Source organism: Symphalangus syndactylus, chromosome 2 (genome assembly GCF_028878055.3).
Source record: "Symphalangus syndactylus isolate Jambi chromosome 2, NHGRI_mSymSyn1-v2.1_pri, whole genome shotgun sequence".
In the NCBI taxonomy this organism is placed as follows: domain Eukaryota; kingdom Metazoa; phylum Chordata; class Mammalia; order Primates; family Hylobatidae; genus Symphalangus; species Symphalangus syndactylus.
Window position 1 is genome coordinate 129,172,828 of NC_072424.2, and position 21,234 is coordinate 129,194,061.

Below are 21,234 nucleotides of genomic sequence, written 5' to 3' on the forward strand. Positions count from 1 at the left end.
TTATTAAAGGAGAAATGCAAATTGTAGCAGAAAAATTCCCAGAAACCCCTTAAGGATGAATAAAAAATAACCCCTTAAACCTTAAGAGGATAAAAAAGCAGGGCTCTCCCACCCTGCTGCTTTTGGAGTCCACCCTACCGTGTCATTTCACCACCCCATGCAACTGCCACAGCCTAATAAAGGCTTATCTGTCTGCAGAGTTACAATTTTTTTTAATTTGATGAAGAATTTCTAGTTTGTTTTTAATGGTTTTTTGTTTTTTTTTTTTACAGTCCCATTCTTAGACTGGACTTAATACTGGTCCTCTTTTTCAGTTTCCTTAGACCAATAACCACATCTTTTATAAACTCTATTTTCATGTTTTATTACCTGTATTTTGTTTCTATATGTATAATTAATTGTTAAAAATTAAGATTTTGAATCCCTTTGGATATTTATTAGGCTTCAAAGACCTTGATGGAGAAGTCTGAGTGACTGCTAGTTCTCTTATGCTGGCGGTAAGGCTGGGGTGCAATGCACACTGGTTTAGCGTGAGCAATGATCACTAAGCACAAGAGCCACGGCCACCCCTACTTTACCTCGTTCACAGACAGAACTGGAAGGTTGGTCCTGGATGGCTGTCTGGTCCTGGATGCTTTTAGTGGTCTCTTCATCTGTGGGAAGTCTTGTTTTGGAACAAATGTTTCCGTCGATATAGGTGAGAAATGCCTCTTTAATATTTTTATAAACCATTTAGAACCCAATAGATTTGGTTTGTGGGTCACTCTCCTGTGAGTACCAAAGGATTTCATGGTTGGAAGGTGTGCCTTTTCATCCTGGCAACGAGCAGCATTTAATGGAGAGAGCATGCTTGTATCTGACTTTTTTTGGTTCATTTCCAGGATCTGAGACTTATTCAAACCACCAGCTGTTTTATCATGAAGGAACAAATCCAGATTTTGACGTATTGTCAGTGTGCTGCATGTTGTATTTTCAAATTCCTTAAGTGGTTTTAACATTAGATGACCGATTCTTCGGCACTGATGTGCTTTTGATAATATACGATGAGATCCGGCCACAGCTCTGAGGAGTGTGGCTGGCATTATCACATCCCAAGCTAAAAGAAAAGGAATTCAAAGTTCAAGTTTTTAAATTAATGTTTAAAACATATATAATATTTCCCTAGGTAGCAGGCATATTTCTGTAAGAAAAATTTGTAAAACAGATACATTCTAAGTAAATTCTAGTAAAAGAACAAGGTTAAAAAAATAAGTACAGTGTTTCTGCCACTTTGTCTTTACCAACATTTGGCCTTCTTCCTGGAAGATTACAAGATTATAAAGCTACTGAAATAACAAGAACCTTAAAAAAAAAAAAGTGATGAGACCACTTCATTTACTTCATTAGCATATCAAGTATATAAAAATCTGTGCTGGCCAGGCACTGTAGCTCACACTTGTAATCCCAGCACACTGGGAGGCTGAGGCAGGTGGATCGCTTGAGTCCATGAGTTCCAGACCAGCTGGGGCAACATGGCGAAACCTCATCTCTACAAAAATGACAAAAATTTAAAAATTAGCTGGGTGTGATGGCAGCTCATGCCTGTAGTCCCAGCTACTCACAGGCTGAGGTGGGAGGATCACTTGAGCCCAGAAGACTGAGGCTGCAGTGAGTCATGATTGTACCACTGCATCAGCTTTTTCTCCGTCTCAGGAAAAAAAAAAAATCAGGAAAGGCTCCCAGAAAGATCTAAGCTGATTCTAGAAGGGGAAGGTGCTTTTCAGCTTGGGGCTGGGCATGGGAGTGCATGAGGCATGTCAGATACACACATGGACATTCCAGACAAGGGAAACAGAATTTCCCCCTTATTTACATTATGAAATGTATTATTTTAAAGTTAGCCTATAGTAGGCCACACACAGTGGCTCACGCCTGTAATCCCAGCACTCTGGGAGGCTAAAGGCGGGGGGTTGGGGGGGAATCACTTGAGGCCAGGAGTTCAAAACCAACCTGGCCAACATGGCAAAACCCCATCTCTACTAAAAATACAACAAAAAATTAGCCAGGCATGGTGGTGCATGCCTTTAATCCCAGCTACTCAGGTGGCTGAGATATAGAATCGCACGAACCAGGGACGCAGAGGTTGCAGTGAGCCAGGATCGCCCCACTGCACTCCAGCCTGGGTGACAGAATAAGACTCTGTCTCAAAAAAAAAAAAAAAAAAAAAGTTAGACCGTAGTAATCAATAATTCTTTTTTAAAAATAATATGATAGGTGCTAGAGATATATGAATCAATGATCTCAGAATTCAAAGTCTAGCAGAGGAAAATGAATGAGATGCACAAATTGCTCTAGTCTGGAAAAAGGAACATGTGAAGAGTGTGGCATTGTCACAGAGGTGACATTTGAACTGAGTCTTGAAAGGGCAGAAGGATCAGCAAGTCAAACACCCCAGGCATGGAGTCCTATTCATCTCCCCATCTCAGAGGAGGTAGGAGTGAGCTGCAGGAGGTAAGGACCAAAAAAGAGCCGATGGCCAGATCACCAAAGGATATATAAAGTCATCCTAAAGAGTTTCTACAGGTGGAGAGAAAGCTGAGCTTTTAACTCAGAGTCACGCGGTCAAATGTATGTTCATGAAACAAATTTTTGGTGATGATGTGCAGGAGGAAACCAGAGAGACTCTGACATCACTCTGAGCGCTTTCTACACGCTAAGTGCTCGGCTTCACCTCATGATCCCATTTCACTGATTGGGAAACTGAGGTTTAAAAAGGCTAAGTGCTCACCGTTAAGAAGCTGCAGAGATGTAATTAAAATAAAACCCGGGCTTTCCCAATTCCAAAGTCAACACTCTTACCCACTACCTTCTACTTCTTTATTACCTCTCTCCAGGATAAGGACAAAGATGATTCATGGTGATATTTAGGAGGTAGAACCTGCTGCTTTCAAAATCCCTTCAAAAGCTGGTATTCTGTGCTTCATTCTAGTCCAATTGGCTACTGTAGTTCATCTTTAATTAGTACTATTCCATGCCAGTTGAACCACTTAATTCTGAAGAAACTAACTATAAAATATTTTAGAAATTTGTCTACAGTCCTGGATTCTTTTTATTCTCTTTGAGTAAATTCTTTTTTTTTTTTTTTTTTTTTTTGAGATGGGAGTCTTGCTCTGTCACTCAGGCTGGAGTGCAGTGGTGCCACCTCAGCTCACTGCAACCTCCGCCTCCCCGGTTCAAGCGATTCTCCTGCCTCAGCCTCCCGAGTAGCTGGGATTACAGGTGTCTGCCGCCATGCCTACTTAATTTTTTGTATTTTTAGTAGAGACGGGGTTTCATCATGTTGGCCAGGCTGGTCTTGAAATCCTGACCTCAGGTGATCCACCTGCCTTGGCCTCCTAAAGTGTTGGGATTACAGGCGTGAGCCACTGGACCCAGCCCATTTTTATCACTGCACCTTCTAGAAAGCCTAAGATTACATTTGTGCCTTACATTGTTTTTCTATCAGACATGGCCCTATTGTCATTATCAATACATTGGACCTCCTCATCTCAATTTCATCCATTCTACTCTCTAGGCACCACCTCCTATCTTTGCATCTCACTCCTTCTATTACCCAATTCCAACAATTCTTCAACCCCAACAGGACCCACAAGTCAATGATCCAACCACCTTTTCACTGTCTCTCACTCCCCATGACTTCACTTCCTCCATATCCAGTTTACACTCCGGTCTACCATTCTAACTCTCCCTTATACCCCTAGAATCCCTTGCATCCCTTTCTTCCCAGTCTTTCCCATTCATGAGCAGTAATAAATATCTTTATAACTGCTAAGCCAAAAACGTGGAGTCCAGCTTGACTCTTTATTCTCCATATCCAACTTGTCAGTAAATCCCAAGGGCCTTCTAGGGACCACTGCTCATCATCAGTAATACTACCTGATCCAAACTGCTATCCTTCCCATGGATTATTATAATAGCTTCTTAACCAGTTTTCCTGATTCTGTTTTGGGCCCCCTACAGTTTCTTCTCAACACAGCAACCAAAGTGATCCTTTGAAGTCGAATCTCAACGCGAAATCTGGCTGTGGCTTCACGGTTCACTTAATAAAAGCCAAAGCCCTCCAACCAGGCATGGCGGCTCACGCCTGTAATCTCAGCACTTTGGGAGGGATCACTTGGGGTCAGGAGTTCCAGACCAGCCTGGCCAACACGGCGAAACCCCGTGTCTACTAAAAATACAAAAATTAGCCGGGCATGGTGGCATGGGCCCATAATCCCAGCTACTTGGGAGGCTGAGGCACGAGAATGGCTTGAATCTGGGAGGCAGAGATTGCGCCACTGCACTCCAGAATGAGCAACAAAGCGAGACTCTGTCTCAGAAAAAAAAAAAAAAAAGGCCTGGCCCAGTGGCTCACGCCTGTAACCCCAGCACTTTGGGAGGCCGAGGAGGGTGATTCACAAGGTCAGGACTTCGAGGCTAGCCTGGCCAACATGGTGAAACCTCGTCTCTACTAAAAATACAAAAAAATTAGCTGGGCGTGGTGGCGGGTGCCTGTAATCCCAGCTACTCGGGAGGCTGAGGCAGGAGAATCGCCTGAACCCAGGAGGCGGGGGTTGCAGTGAGCCGATATCGCGCCACTGCACTAATGCCTGGGCGACAGTGCGAGATTCCGTCACGGACAAAAAAAAAAAAAAAAAAAAAGCTAAAGCCCTCAAAATGGCCTGCATGGCACTACATTCTCTGGCCCTTTATCACCACTCTGACAGCACTCTCCTTTGCTTATTTTGCTTCTCATTCTGGCCTCTGGATCTTTGCACTTGCATTACACTCTTCTCCCAGGGATCTGAAAGGCTCACACCCTCACCTCCTTCAGATGTTTGCTAAAATGTCTTCTACCCAGTGAAGGCTTCCCCAACCACTACATTAAAAACACACAACCAGCATCCATTCTCTATCTTCCTCCACTTTGCATTTCTCCATTGTTTAACATCACTTGCACACCTTTAATTTTTAGCTTATTAATTCATACTGCAAACGAACTCAGTTCTTATCACGTGCCAGGCATTGTCCTAGTTGCTGACAATACAGCTGAAAATAAAACAGACAAAAATCCTATCTTTTGAATCTTTTGAACCTTGCATTGGGAGTGACAGACAAAAACGAGGAAAATCAGTAAAATACGTAAGACACAACGCTAAAGGAAAAAAATAAGAGGAAAGGGCAGATTTTTGTGTCTTCCCTCCAGAATGGAAGCCCCCTGAGGATACAGATTTGTGTGTCTTTTCCTACTATATCTCCTGACAATAGCGCCCAGCACATAGTAGGCATTCGATCGAACTTTTAAAATGAAATACAAGGCAGTTACTCAGTTCCCGAGCACATTTCAACTTTTAGAGAACAATAACATCAATTAAGAAAATCGATTCAAGAGATAAGTGGCGCTCCTCTTTGGGAGTATGCCGTTCAATTCCTCAAACTCAAAATTATTTTATCGATTTCTAGTTACCGCGGTGCACTGGCACAAAAAAAGGGTTCATTAATTGACTGAGTGCTTTTTACTCCCAGCTAAGTCGACCAAAGATCACGGTAAGAGGCAAAGGGTCACAGCCGCACTGGCGTAACCCGTGACTGTATACGTTCCGGGCGGCCAGGAGCCAGGGCGCAGATCTCCGAGCCGGACCACCCGAGCTGCTAGGGAAAGGCAGTACACTAACCTCTCCGCCGGAAGAGAAGAAGGAAGCGCCAGGGAGGCACGCTTCCTCCGCAGGACTGCAAGGAAAGAGCCACACCACCAGCCTCTCACTACTGCAGCCAACCCATCTCCTGGAAGGGCGCTCCCTCCCATCCCCGCTACTGCGCAGCCGCACTGAACTCTGGTCTCACTTAGCGGGAGAAACTCGGGCCACGTGACTGTCTGACCACGTGACCCTCGTCGCCGCGACCTCTTCCGCTCCCTAGGCCCTGGGACCTCCCGGTCCTTGCCTGCTTCCGGCTTTCGCTCGCTTCCATATCCGCTCCTCTAGTCGCCCTCCGCTGTCCCCGCCTTCGTCCCCGGAAGATTGGGTCCTCTGGCAAGCCACTGTTTGCCGTTTGATCGGGCACCAAATAAAGTTTCTTTATTCAAAAGCACTTTTTTTTTTAAAGCCACACCACCCCCATTCTCAGCTCCTCCTTCGCGGTGGTACCGCCTCTGTTTCTGCGGCGGTTGAACAGCCGAGCTTTGCGGCCGGGATCGCGGAACGTGATGGCTGTCGTCCCGGCGTCTCTCTCAGGACAGGACGTGGGGTTAGTCTAGCTTTTCTCCTCCCCACTTTTGCGGAAAGCCGGGCCTCGCCGGGAGCCTGTGGGGACTAAGCGGAGGGCGTCCGCTCCCCCGTGGGCTGCGTTCGAGTCCCGCCGCCTGGCGCGGCTTCCCGGGACGCTTTTGCGGATTTCGCGGACTGGGTCTGAGGCGAGGGGAGGAGGTCCCGGGGAGGGAGCCTGCCCGCGGCGGCTGCTCGTAAGGATCAGGATAGGGGTCAGCTTCGCGGTCTGTTCCTGGCGGTCACTTTTTATTCACTTTAATAAAAGCGCTTTGGGGGCGTTAAAATTCTCCGTAAGAGTTGGGGATCTCAGCGCTATTAAGAAACAGGTTTCTTCCTATTGTTGATCAAATCGTAATCTCACAGTAAGAACTGCCTGTAGTTTTTTGCTTTATAGTCGTCACGCTACTGATTCTTGGGTAAAGTTATGGGCAACCGTGCAAATAACATCCATTTGCATAAATTGAATGGCCAAATTTATATTTGAAATTTGTCCTTACTTCAAAATATTGCAAAAGACGAGAACACTTTGAAGAAAATAAACCTGAGCAGAAAGTAGGTTGAGGCCAGCAAAGTGGCGCCAATGGCCCCAAATTGAAGCAGGCACTGTTTCAGGTCATGCAAGTATAGAGAGTGTCTCCTTCAATTTTGCGCCCTAGGGCTTCTGGCCTCACTCCAGTCCTGGCCAGAGATTTTGCTCCAGAGGTGCAGGAAATGTAGTAGTTAGGAAAACAGTAATACTTTCTAATTAAAGTAAAATCTCAAAAAAGGACTTACTGTACCTACTGCGTGGGAAAATTCAAGTGACAGTTGATTTAATGTTCCTGCTCACCCTCTGAGGTATTAGTGATTTCTTTTATTAATGATTTTTAAAAATTAAATTCTGATCAACGTAGTTATTATGCGCATTAAAACCTAATCACTGTTTTGGGTGGTACTGAAAGCACCACAGAGTCAGAAAGTGTTTGCAGTTTTTTTCTTAAAGTTCTGTAGCTATCATTTGAGGAAACCTTTTGAAGAAAGGTTACTAGTTACAATCTAGTAATTTTAACAATTGTCTCCTGTGATCCGGAGATAAAAACACTAGTCAGCTAAGCTCTGTGCTCTATATTTAAAACTGCACAGAATTTCTCCACCAAATAAAGCTTTTTTTCTACCCGAATCATGTATTTCCTTAAAATGATATAAAATGGTAATCTGTAAATCTTGGTTTTTGTATGAATAAAATCAAGAATATCTTTAATTTTTTAATGCAGGTATAAGTTTTTCTTCATCTTCAGCTTGCTTCATTCTTGAACACTTTATAAGATCTCATTTTTTGACTGGGAAGAGACAGTAGCTGGCTTCATTTCCTTAGGGGCAGAATAGGATGGAAGGAGTCCATTGGGCAGAAAGAGAAGGCAGAGAAGGGGAAAACTTGAAAATAATTAAAATTGACTTAGAATATAGACAGAATCGAGAGAAACAGGCTTATAAGTACCTTTAATACTTTATGTTGTTCAAGCACATTAGACACTTCAGGTGGTTTTAGATGCATTGCTTCATTCACCTTTCGAAGCATGTGACTTAGCAGATAGTAGACCTGAGACAAGAGCCTGTTTGATTTCTAAGCTAATCCATTCCCTATCTTATCACGTTGCTAAGCGAGTTTCTGATTTAGGAAAAGAAAAGCAATAGAATAGGAAAGATAAGAATGATTAAACAGACTCCATGGGAGAATCTGGGATTAGAGGCACCAAGACGGTTTGGCTTCCATGACATACCAGAGAATTTTTCAGGTTTTCTTATGTCTTAATATAGTAATCATACAATACTTGTCTACCTTTTAATAGTTGTATGAGGAGTTTAATATACATGAAGTGTTCCAGAAACTAAAAGATAGCCAGTCTTCTAGTATTGATGCTGCTAAGTAATACATTGCATGTGACTCTTTTTTCTAGATCATTTGCGTATCTTACAATTAAAGACAGAACACCACAGATCTTAACTAAGGTTATTGATACATTGCATCGACATAAAAGTGAATTTTTTGAGAAACATGGAGAGGTAAGAATTGTTTTAACTTTTAATTTTTTGTTAATTTCTCAACAGAAACATAATAAATAGTTCCTGAAGATATAATTTTCCTTTAAATGTAAAAATCAATAGATGGGCCAAGTATTTATTTGTTTTTAAGGTAATACATTGAAATGAAGATAGAACAGCCAATCTTCAATTTAGAAAATAATTGTGTTCCAATAATTAATTCTGTCAGTTATTTAGACCTCAGAATGTATTTTCTAATATATGCAATGTTGTAATTGGTGACTGGGCAACAGACTTGCAATTGACTTAGTCAAATGACTAAGCAATTGAGTTGCTTAGAAGAGCTTTTTAAATTTCAAGTTTAATTTGAGTTGCAGTATTTATATTACTAATTTGAGATCTTGAGTCCTGGAACTTCAAGCTGCTATGCACAGCTCAGGGATATGAATTATAATTGATTGACACATTGTACTGATTCAAGTTGGGACTCATTAGCATTCAGTGCAGAATAGGACTTTAGAAATCACTTTGTCCATTCAATTAATGGATGAGGAAAAATCCAAATAACTATGTTATGTTAGACATAGGTCTTTAAACTTGTAGATCCAGTAATCTTTCTATTACACAATAGACTGTCAAAGAGCATATATACACCAGTACATTTTTTTTAAGAGTTGAAAACAAAGATTTAGAGAAATGGTTGGTGATCTTTTCTCCTTGGCCAAATTGAAATGGAGCAAGATAACACATATGCAGTTTGAGTGTAATGTTCTACTTCTTTCAACTTCTTTTATATTGTCTTGTTTGAAACTAATCCTGGCATAACACAGGGATTACCTGTTGTTCATTATTGCTAAAATCAAGCTTAGACACTGACAATTCTATTGATGAATGGTTTTAATGTTTATCACATAAACATAATTTTGGTAGCTGACATACCTTTATCACACAAGTATAATTTAGCCAAATTTGGATAGTTCACTTTAGTATTTGGTCATATATGTAAGCAAATTACCACAATACTTTTGTTTTTCTTGTTGTTGTTTTGTTTTTTGAGACAGGGTCTTGTTCTGTCTACTAGGCTAGAGTGCAGTGGTGCAGTCATAGCTCACTGCTGCCTCAAACTCCTAGATTCCAGCAGTTCTCCCAGTTCAGCATCCTAAAGTGCTGGTATTACAGGCGTGAGCCACTGTGCCTGGCCCCATAATGCTTTTGTAATTTCAGTTTTTTCGACCAGGGTGATCTAAAATGTAGTAATTAATGAAGTCCTAGTATATTGCTACTTGGCCTGTATGCCCGTAATCACCAGGTGACTGAAGGCAGAGTTTATTGTCTCACCAGCCCTACCCCATTTCACACTCTGCTGGGCACAGAACAAGGTGTAAATTGACACAGATAAAGTCTGCTTTTGGTAGCCTTTCTGTCCCTTTTTCATGCCTCTGTTATATGTATGGCCACTCTCCTTGGGCCTCATGTGTTCTCCTAGTTCCCTAAGCCCCCACCTATAGCAGGGCCAGGCTTATCTCCAAAGGAGCCATGCCACACAGTTTTCTGTCTTCCCCCACCTCAGCGGTCAAACGTCCGTCCCCTTAGACTACCTGGTTTGGCAGATGTGTGTCTCCTGGAGACAGGGCCAGGCTTTATTCATCTTTCTCTGGCCCTGAGGTTAGTGTCAGGCGCATACAGGGTTCAGTAAATGTTTGAATTCAATTCAAGTAAGTGAACAAACTGGCAGTGACATAACTATTAATCCATTAGCCTTTTTAGGTATATGCTTCTGTAAAAGGGTGCCTGACATCCTATAAAACCTCAGTTGTTGGAATTTATAGTTAAAGAGTTGAAGTTTAAGACTTTAGGGAAGAGATTTGGAGGAGGGGGAGTTCCTTTCAAAACAGTCAGCCACAACTTCTTTTCTTCTATTTCTGAACCTGCAGAATCTCTAAAGCTTCAATCTTTTGTTCTAGCAGCAAAATAAATTCTACCTGGAACAAAAGAAAGATTGGAGAGATGTTTATATTGAGAAAATTACAGGTCTGAAAGTAGGGACTAAATATCAACACGATAAAAATGATCTTATAAAAATACTCAGGCTTGATGTTTACTCTCTACATTTTATTATATATGTGTCTTATTAGGCTTACATTTTCTTTTTTTTAATGGGGCAGGAATCTTCCTGATGTAAAACCAGAGGTGCCAAGTCATTTTCACTTCATTCTGATCCCATTACATTTGTCCCCACTCCAATTGGCCTGTTATGTGAGATAATATTGTAGTGCCTTGTTTGTCAGCATTATCTCATCTCTCCCCTAGCTAGAATTCGGCAGAAAACAAAAAAAAATTGAGCTACCAAAAGAAACCTCAGAAAGGCCACAGTTTCTTTTCTAGTGGTGTCAATGGTGAAAGAAGAATATGTATGGAAGCATGAAAGACATGGAAAATCTGGCAGGGGTTCCTTTCCCTCTGTAGTAATGGTCATCCCACCGAAGATACAGAAAGGCTAGAACTTAGGTAGATAAGGCATGGTTATGTTCATATGAGATCTGTGTGTGTTTTTTGATTTTCAGTTTAAGAGTTCTAAATGTAATGTTTAAAGAAATGTAGTTTTGAACATTTTTCTTTTCTTCTTAAGTCTGTAAAAATATGTTACCCTAGAGGAATTGCACAGACACACACACACAGAGAAACACACACAATTTATTTTTCTTGTATTTTTGCAGGAAGGCGTGGAAGCTGAAAAGAAAGCTATCTCTCTCCTTTCTAAATTACGGAATGAATTGCAAACAGATAAACCATTTATCCCCTTGGTTGAGAAATTTGTTGATACTGATATATGGAATCAGTACCTAGAATATCAACAGAGTCTTTTAAATGAAAGTGATGGAAAATCAAGGTGGTTCTACTCACCGTGGTTGTTCGTAGAATGTTACATGTATCGTAGAATTCATGAAGCAATTATCCAGAGGTACGTGTGTAATCATCAACTAGCAAATGTTTAGATAATTTATACTTTTTCTGAAATTGTAAAAGGATAAGTTTAAAAATAAGCGCCACTGGAAGCTTGAATTTGGTTGAGTTTAGCAAATCTTAATAGCCTTGTTGGACATTTCTACAAATGTTACTGATGGATATTTCTATAGCTGTTACCGATTTAACAGATTCTTGGCAATCATAATCTACTTGCCTAGAATAGACATAAGAGTAAATATCTAAAGCATGAATTGGCCAGGCCCTGAGGTTCACGCTTGTAATCCCAGCACTTTGGGAAGCTGAGGTGGGCAGATCGCTTGAGGTCAGGAGTTCGAGACCAGCCTGGCCGGCATAACGAAACCCGTCTCTACTAAAAATAAAAAAATTAGTGAGGCATGGTGGCACAGGCCTGTAATCCCAGCTACTCAGGAGGCTGAGGAATAGGAATCGCTTGAACCTGGGAGGCAGAGGTTGCAGTGTGCCAAAATTGCGCCAGTGCACTGCAGCCTGAGCAACAGAGTGAAACTCTGTCTCAATAAAATAGATAAATAAAGCATGAATTAATTAACGATTCTATTAAAGACTTCTAGAATAAAAGAAGTTTTGCTTGTTGAGTAAAAAATGTTAATTTGAAATAGTTATATATATAAATCAGGATGGGACAAAGTAGCATCTGTTTTGTTTATTAAAATAGATAATAAACATGTTACAACTTATGTGGTTTAAGGAGTCATGAGAACAGTGAATCATGCTATTGTATTACAGTCTTAATCTTTCATCATTTTTTTAAAAAGGCTAGTTTAGAAAAAGATTTTAAAAGTACACATGTTTCAAAGTAACTTTTATAGGCTTGTTTATATTATTTAATTTTCCCCAGGAAAACATCTGATAGAGAACTAGTTTTTAGACCAGGCGTGGTGGCTCATGCCTGGAATCCCAGCACTTTGGGAGGCTAAGGCAGGTGGATCACTTGAGGTCAGGAATTTGAGACCAGCCTGCTGAATGTGGCGAAACCCTGTCTCTACAAAAAATATGTAATTACCCAGGTGTGGTGGCACATGCCTGTAGTCCCAGCTACTCGGGAGGCTGAGGCAGGAGAATCACTTGAACTTGGGAGGCGGAGGTTGCAGTAGCCGAGATTACACCACCATACTCCAGCCTGGGCGACAGAGCGAGACTGTTTAAAAAAACCAAAAAACAAAAAACTGTTATTTATAGTGCCAAAGAAAAGTTAACGGGGATTATTGGATTATCCTTAATAAGCATAGGTTCCAAAAATACAGGTTTGTTAAGAGGAATCCTTTGGTATCTGTTCCTAAACATAGCATAGGACAATTTAAAGTGATCTATCAAGTCAGCACTAATTATAAAATAAAATTATTTTGGGAAACATATGGAACTTTAAAATCTGTTCATTAGCTTTTTTGTCTTAATCTTACACACACATATATATACATATTTTTGTTGTTGTTGTTCTTGTTGTTGTTTGTTTGTTTAAGATGGAGTCTCGCTCTGTCGCCCAGGCTGGAGTACAGTGGCGCCATCTTGGCTTACTACAACCTCTGCCTTCCGGGTTCAAGCAGTTCTCCTGCCTCAGCCTCCCGAGTAGCTGGGATTACAGCACCCCCCACCATGCCTGGCTAACTTTTTTTTGTTTTTGTATTTTTAGTAGAGATGGGGTTTCCTTATGTTGGCCAGGCTGGCCTTGGACTCCTGACCTCAGGTGATCTGCCCACCTCATCCTCCCGAAGTGCTGGGATTACAGGCATGAGCCACCATGCCCAGCCTATATATTTTTTTCATATCACAATTTGTTGTTTTTTCTGATAGATAGGTTTTAGAACTTCTGATCTAAAAGCAAAATACGCTATTAAAATTCTGGTGCAGGCCGGGTGCGGTGGCTCACAGCTGTAATCCCAGCACTTTGGGAGGCCAAGGCAGGCAGATCACAAGGTCAAGAGATTGAGACCATCCTGGCCAACATGCTGAAACCCCGTCTCTACTAAAAATACAAAAATTAGCTGGGTGTGGTGGTGTGCGCCTGTAGTCCCAGCTACTTAGGAGACTGAGGCAGAAGAATCACTTGAACCCAGGAGGCTGAGGTTGCAGTGAGCCAAGATTGCACCACTGCACTCCAGCCTGGGTGAAAGAGCGAGACTCTGTCTCAAAAACCAAAAAAAACTGGTGCACTGCTTGGCACGGAGAAGGCACCCCAGCTGAAGATGTAAGGGGCTGTCGGTAACTAGCAATGTTCTAGTGACTGCGCAACCCAGTGAAATGTAGGCGTTGTTATGGTTTCCATTTTACAGTTGAGGTGACTGAGGTTCAGAGAGATTTCTAACATGCCCAAGGTAACATGGCTAGTAGGTGGTGGAACCAGGATTTGAGCCTGGTCTGTGTGAATCAGATTTAGTGTCCTTATTCAACCATTCTTCCCAAATAGTAGATATAGATGCCTGTCAAGGACTGAGAGTAGTCTGAAATTCGGGGTGATGGTTTCATAGTTTTGGAAAATATCTGTGGTATGAGCCAAAGCTGCCAAAGTGTTGAAAGACTGGGTGGCATCTTGAGCGGGGTTGGTGGAGTTTGTGTGTTTAAGGCAAGAGGAATGCTGTTTCTGAGTTTGATTTTAGAGGTTGATCAGATTCAGAGACTAAAAATACCTAGAGCAGATTTTCACAAACCTGGCTGCACATTTATGACCCAGTTGGGGGAAAAGGAAGGTGGCTTCAAAAATGCGTATTTTTAGGCCAGGCACGGTGGCTCATGCCTGTGATCTCAGCACTTTCGGAGGCCGAGGCAGGTGGATCTCCTGAGGTCAGGGGTTTGAGACCAGCCTGGCCAACATGGTGAAACGCTGTCTCAGCTAAAAATACAAAAAATAGTCAGGCATGGTGATGAGCACCTGTAATCCCAGCTACTCGGGAGGCTGAGGCAGGAGAATCATTTGAACCCAGGAGGTGGAGGTTGCAGTGAGCCGAGGTCGTGCCATTGTACTCCAGCCTGGGCGACGAGCAAAACTCCGTCTCAAAAAAACCCCACATAATTTTAGATTATTATGTTGGAATAAATACAAATTGCTTAATTTATCTGGGGTGGGGCCTGGGTATCAGTTTTTCTTTCGGAAGCTCGGAGTGATGATACCCACTGGTTCAGCGAACAGATTGTTAAATGGGATAGAGGGAACATGCAACTTTTAAGTTCAAGAAACTAGAATGTTGCACAATCACGGATGTAGAACTCTTCCCAAAGTGGTTTCTGTGGCAGATAAAGAGCCATCTTACAGTGGAGCCAGCACTGAAGTAATTCTTAAATGTCTAATTTTTAGGTTCTTCTATGGGGGATCCCTATCCTAGGTCAATGGCAACTCCAAACTGACCAGCTTTTATAAAAGACATGTTTATATTGATTTTACCATTTTACACTGAAACATGCTTCGATAGTCTGCCAGTCTAAATTAAGATTCAAAGTTTTAGCCATATGTGAAATTTAAACATATTAGGTAAATACACTTCAGATACTGAAAGATGAAAGTGTAGAGAAAATACTAGATTTTTAAAAAACTTTTTAATAAAGTGTAATATACATATAGAAAAATGTGCATGCCTTATGTGTTCAAGAACATACTTGCGTACCCAGTGCCCAGATCAAGAGACAGAACCTTACAGACCCCAGAAGTCCACTTTGAGTCCCCTTCCAGTCACTGCCATCATTACCTCTCAAGGATAACCATTGTTCTGACCTGTGTTAGTTTTGCCTGTTTTTTAACTTTACTGAAATGAAATGATACAGTGTATATAGTTTTGTGTCTGGCTTCTTTCACTCATTTTTTTGTTTGTGAGACTCATCCATATGTTACAATATAATTATAGATCATTCTCATTGCTTTATAATATTGCGTTATACGAACATATTACAATCTGTTTACTTCGTTGTGATGGATATTTGAGTACTTTTCAGTTTGGAGTTGTTAGGAAGAATGCTGCTATAAACATTCTGACACTTTTTTGCTGAACATATGTATGAATACATCTGTTGGGTATATCCCTAGAAGTGAATCACTGGGTCATAGTGTGTGTACATACACAGCTTTAGTAGATTCTAAAATAGAAAACATTCTAAAATGAGAATTTATATATAGTTATGTGAGTTTACTCTCTTAAATACAAGAAATAAGGCTCATTCTTAATATGAGATGTGACTTTAATGAATTAGAACATGTTTTATTAGAACTTTCTGTAAAGGGCCAGGTAGTAAATCTTTTAGGCATAGGGGCCATGTGGTCTCTGTTGCAGCTGCTGAACCTGCCATTGTAGTGTGAAAGCAGCCTTAAATAATATGTAAGAATGAGCATGGCTGTGTTCTAAAGAAACTTTATTCAGTGGACACTGAAATTTGAATTTCATGTGTCACAAAATACCACTTTTCTTTCACTTTGTTTTCAGCCATTCAAAAATGTAAAAACCACTCTTAGCATGTGAGTCAGACAAAACAGGTGGTGGGCCGGATTGGGTCTGTGCATCCAAATGATTTTTATCCTTTTAAGTCACCTTGAGAGACTGATTGATTTCAGCGGTGCTGCCATTGTTAAAACCATCTTTGAATTATTTGGAACTTCTTTCAGAGCAAGTTTACATGCCTCAAAATGACAATTAGTCTTCCTGTTTTTTTAGTTACTCATTTTCGATTAAAAAAAGTTTTTATCCAATTTGATCACACACCTCATTCTACTGAAATCACTCAGAGTGACTTTTGGCTGTTTCCAAAAATAAATTGACTCCAAAGGATGAAGATATGTGATCACTGACAGGAGGTTTAATGATGTGCCATAGGTTCTGAAGAAAATTCCAAAAGAGGAATTCCAAAAGTGCTCTGAGCAATGGCAGCGCCCTTGGAATAAGGGTGTAACTTCCTGAGGTGACTGGCGGAAGGAGGCAGCCATCATTCGGATGTTTAAATACTGGTGTGTTATTTAAAAAAACAAAACAAATCAAGCCGATTACACCAGTGTTAGATTGTTTTTACCCTAACATGAATGACCCATGGAAAAAGTAGTTAATTTGGAAGACCCAATAATCTGAATGTCTTTTATATTCAATTCAGTAAAGATGATTATATTAGTATTTATATCTTCTTAGTTATGATTTTCTTAGGCCAATATAATATGATTTAATCTCTCATTGGAAAACATGAAGGTGTAGCCATGCCGCATACATCACCTTTGGTTAAAGTTGCCCAAAAATACCTAAATATTAGTGATAAAAAATTATCGTTCTTCTAAAACTTACAATAGTATTGTCTGATTTATCTTAAGTACTCATTGTATTTCCATCATACTCTGTGTTTCATTCTGTTAGTGATTGCTGCATTGTATTCAAATATTCTGTTTATATTCTATACATTTGTTACTAGAACTCTGCCACATCGGTGCTTAAAAAGTGTTTGTTGAACTAAAGCAGTTGTCTTGAAATTTATCTTTCTCCTTCTTTTGCCCTGGAATCCCTGCTAGGTAGATAATTATGAGCATAGTCACTATCACTATTTAATATTTCCAGAAAAATACTTGATTTGGGAACTTTTGACTATTAAAATGAGTTTGAGAGATTTTTGTGTAATTTGATTATTTAGTGTTAAGTTTTTCTAGTTAGTCAATTAGATAAATGTTATATCTAGTTTCTGTTAGCACTAATTATTGAGACTGTATGGTGCTGTTTTCTTTGAAGAACTGCAGTTATCCAAATGTACAGACTAAAATGTTTCACTTTGTTTTTCTCCTACTTTAGTCCACCAATCGATTACTTTGATGTATTTAAAGAATCAAAAGAGCAAAATTTCTATGAGTCACAGGAATCTATCATTGCTTTATGTACTTACCTGCAACAATTGATAAGAACTATTGAAGACGTAGATGAAAAACAGCTGAAAGATGAGTTTTTTAAACTTCTGCAGGTAAATATGATCATTAATCTTCTGAGTATGTTTTATTTAAACAAAATAAACTGCTATACAGTTAACAAAACATGTAAATATTTTTCTTTGCTATAATTGATGATTTTTTACCTAATGGTGTTAAGAGATGAAATTCCATTTAATTTCTAGAAATGGGTTTGAAATCTTTTTCTGCTCTCACTGGCTATAATTTTAGTGGCAAAGAAGTTATCTGACTTCCTAGCTTCTGTCATACTTGAGAGAATACTTCATAGTAATTTGCTTAGCTTTTGTCATGCTTGAAAGAATACTTAATAGTAATTTGGTCTCCCAGCTGACTTGGGTGTGTGTTGGCTCTGTGGCTAATTTGTGTTTGAACCTGAGGCCTGTCACCTAATTTCTCTGGGCCTCAGTTTCCTCCTCTGTTCAATGAGGATAATGTATACTGTGTAATTTGATGTGAGAATTCAACTAGATTCTTGCATGTGAAGTGCTGAGCACAGAGCCTGGGATACAGCCTGCTGTTAGCAACAGTAGGGGATAATACTCGGGTGTTCAGTTGGACCATTAATACAGTTTCATTACATTTCTTTGTTTATCTTGTATTCAGTTTAGTTTTTAATTCATGCAAACATCCTGAAATTTACAACACGTTATTAGAATCAGATAGGAAACATGTGGTACATAGCAGTATCCCCAGCCCTTACATTTTCCAGAAAAAGTGAGGAAGACTTTCAAAAAGAAATGTTAGAAAGTGCTATGAAGAAAAATAAAGCAGGAAAAGGGCGTTGGGGATGTTGGGGAAGGGATCAGGGCTGCCAGGGAAGGGTCCATGGAGGCTGAGGCCACAGACCTGAAGGCAGGGAAGGAGTAAGTCAGGTGCATGTCTGTGGAGTACATGGAAAGATGAGAAAAATTGCAAGGAAACCCTGTAGTTACTGAGAGGTAGCGGGGTGGAAGGGACACAGAACAGCTTGTATTAAATAAATTTTTACTAAAAGTGGAACAGAAGCCATCAGAGGGTTTTGAACAGAGAGGTAATGCTATTTGACTATTTCAAGGAATGTTTCTGAGAATAGACTGCAGGGGCCGAAGGTGGAAATGGGGAGAGCTGGTCTGAAAATAACTTGGGGAGGGAGGTTGGGGCCAAGTTGGTAGCGTAAGAGTTAGTGACATCACCAGAACCTGGGTGTTCTTTGAACATAGAAGCTACAGAACTTGCTGACAGATTATACGTGGTGACAAAGCCCTGGTGAGACTTCGAGGGCAAGCAAAGTCACAAATAAAGGCATATTTTGAGTTCAAAACAAAAATTGTCAGGACATTGTTTTTTTTTTTTTGAGACAGTCTTGCTCTGTCACCCAGGTTGGAGTGCAGTGGTGCGATCTCAGCTCACTGCAACCTTCGTCTCCCCGGTTTAAGCGATTCTCCTGCCTCAGCCTCCTGAGTAGCTGGGATTACAGGCGTATACCACCATACCTGGCTAATTTTTGTATTTTTAGTAGAGACCGGGTTTCGCCATGTTGGCCAGGCTGGTCTTGAACTCCTGACCTCAGGTGATCCGCCCGCCTTGGCCTCCCAAAGTGCTGGGGTTATAGGCATGAGCCACCTTGCCTGGCCCAGGACATTGTTAACTAATAAACCTTGTTTTTTTGTTTTTTCCTCTTAACTCTGCCTTATGCTTAGCCTTGGAATTAAAAAAAAAAAAAAAGACTGGTGTGCTAGTTCTTGACTCCTAGCTAGCCCATTCTTTCAGGGAATCATCTTCTTTGAATGTGTTCTTTGTCCCGTAAGTATAATAAACTGTGAAGAAGAATGAGCATGCATCTATTTTCTGTCATCTGATTTAGCTAACAACTTCTTCACACTGTCACTGTGCTCCCAAGTGAAGGGGGCCAGAGTTGCCTCTGCTTGGTGTCCGCAGTGAGCAACAGGTTAACATCTCAAGGGAAGCTTGAAAACATTCTAGTTTGCAGAGAATGTTGATCTCTTTCAAAAGTCATAGCACTCTCCCACTGTCCACACGCACATTTCTGGGGCCACTATGTCAAATGCCATTCTAGGTGCTGGGCATGTAGTGGTAAAACAAAAACAGGCTGATCCTCCCTATCAAAACTTGTAATCTTGAGAGAATATAGACAATCAAGTAATTGCACAAAGAACTATGTCATTACAAACTGGAAGATGGTGTGAAGGGAAAGTGCAGGAGGCTAGCACAAAACCTGCTCTCAGTCGCTGAAGGCCAGCGTGGACACCATTGTATGGATTTCTTCAGGAAACTCTAGAAAAAGGTGACCTTGGACACTTTAGTTATTATTTAAGCCTTATTTTTTAAAAAACATTTATTCATTTATCTCTTTTTAAAATAATACTGTTCGGCTGGGCATGGTGGCTCACACCTGTAATCCCAGCACTTTGGGAGGCTGAGGTGGGCAGATCACCTGAGGCCAGGAGTTTGAGACCAGCCTGGCTAACATGGTAAAACCCCGTCTCTACTAAAAATACAAAAAATTAGCTGGGCATGGTGGTGGGTGCCTGTAATCCCAGCTACTTGAGAGGCTGAGGCAGGAGAATGCTTGAACCCGGGAGACGGAGGTTGCAGTGAGCCGAGATCATGCCACTGCACTCCAGCCTGGGTGACAGAGCGAGACTCTGTCTCAAAAAATAAATAAAAATAAAAATAAATAATACTATTTCCCTGTAATCCCAGCACTTTGGGAGGCTAAGGCGATCACATCACTTGAGGTCAGGAGTTCGAGACCAGCCTGTCCAACATGGCAAAACCCCGTATCTACTAAAAATATAAAAATTAGCTGAGTATGGTGGCATACACTTGTAATCCCAGCTACTTGGGAGGCTGAGGCAGGAGAACTGCTTGAACCTGGATGGCGGAGGTTGCAGTGAGCCAAGATCGCACCACCGCACTCCAGCCTGGGTGACGGAGACTCTATCTCAAAAAAAAAAAAAAGCGAAACGAAAACCCTGTTGGTGGGAACATGCATTCTCCTTATTTTAAATCACAAATGAGGGCCTGACAAGGTGGCTCATGCTTATAATCTCAGCATTTTGGGAGGCCACGGCAGGAGGATTGCTTGAGGCCAGGAGATGGAAATTAGCCTGGTCAACATAGTGAGACCCCATCTTTATTCAAAAAAAATCACAAATGAGAGTAGAGTCTGTTTTGGCTAGTGTTTATTGAGTACTTCTATATGCCAGGTATTTGGTACATTATTTACATGTATTAGATCAATTCTCACAATAATTCTATGAGGTAAGTAGTAGTATCTCGTTTTTCAGTTGCAGGACTTGAGCCTTAGAGAGCTTAAGTAATTTGTTGATGATCATAAACTGAAGATGCTGAGTTTGAACCCAGGTCGAGCTGGAAGTCCTAAACGTGTAATTTTATGGCTTAAAAAAAAAATAGGCCTACATACTGTTTTCTACAAAATGTAATTGAGTATTAATTCAATTTAAAGCTGAATAAGATAATTGATTACAATGGGTCTTTAGTTAACATGACCTTGTTTAAAAAGTAGCGTCTTTAGATTTCACCTTGTTCAGTTTTTTAAATTTTACAAATGAGAGAACCAAATCCCAGAGAGGTGTCATGTCCTAAGGTTATGCAGTTAGCGAAAGAAACTGGACAGTTCTGCAGGGGCAAGGAGGAAAAAATAAACTTTTATTTTTTCTCTTGACTCTGGATTATATGGGCAACTTTGAGCCTCTCTTCACGCATCTGATTATGTTCTAATATCTGCAAGCTGCAAAAACTTTTATTCTGAATAAACAATGTGAGGGCTAGAATGATTGAAACCAGTTTTTTTAAGTCCATTACATACTGATGAATTAAAAATTTCAGTTTTATCTTGTTAATACAGCATCATGTGAAATAATGTTTGTGCATTGTTAGAGAAAGTATAGATTTGATGGGCATTTAAAGAGTTTTGTAGATATTTAATAGTTTTTTAGCAATGTCCCCCCACCCTGCTACATAATGGAGTTTTGTTGGCTATTCAGAAGAAGGGTGAATATT

At 40.7% G+C, this 21,234-nt stretch overlaps 2 protein-coding genes across 7 annotated transcripts in view; one reads left to right on the forward strand and one right to left on the reverse strand.

Moving 5' to 3' along the window:
* The window catches only part of RMND1 (required for meiotic nuclear division 1 homolog), a 46,430-nt gene extending 40,517 nt beyond the window's left edge, over positions 1-5,913 (reverse strand). For 4 of the 5 annotated variants that reach the window (XR_008654804.2, XR_008654806.2, XM_055267552.2 and 1 more), the window contains exons 1-2: positions 5,694-5,913; positions 579-1,096 (exon numbers count right to left, since the gene is read on the reverse strand). Coding sequence is in view for 3 of the 5 variants with exons in the window: in XM_055267552.2 (XP_055123527.2) it covers positions 579-1,082 (504 nt within the window). In the remaining 2 variants the exon portion in view is untranslated. The remainder of the gene's footprint in view (positions 1-578; positions 1,097-5,693) is intronic. The other variant, XM_063632427.1, reaches the window with a different exon arrangement.
* A 23-nt stretch (positions 5,914-5,936) lies between these two features.
* ARMT1 (acidic residue methyltransferase 1) overlaps positions 5,937-21,234 on the forward strand; it is a 172,199-nt gene continuing 156,901 nt past the window's right edge. The window contains exons 1-4 of one of the 2 annotated variants that reach the window (XM_055267494.2): positions 5,937-6,264; positions 8,222-8,327; positions 11,024-11,268; positions 17,057-17,222. In XM_055267494.2, the coding sequence (XP_055123469.1) occupies positions 6,224-6,264; positions 8,222-8,327; positions 11,024-11,268; positions 17,057-17,222 (558 nt within the window). In that variant the 5' untranslated portion in view covers positions 5,937-6,223. The remainder of the gene's footprint in view (positions 6,265-8,221; positions 8,328-11,023; positions 11,269-17,056; positions 17,223-21,234) is intronic. The other variant, XM_055267480.2, reaches the window with a different exon arrangement.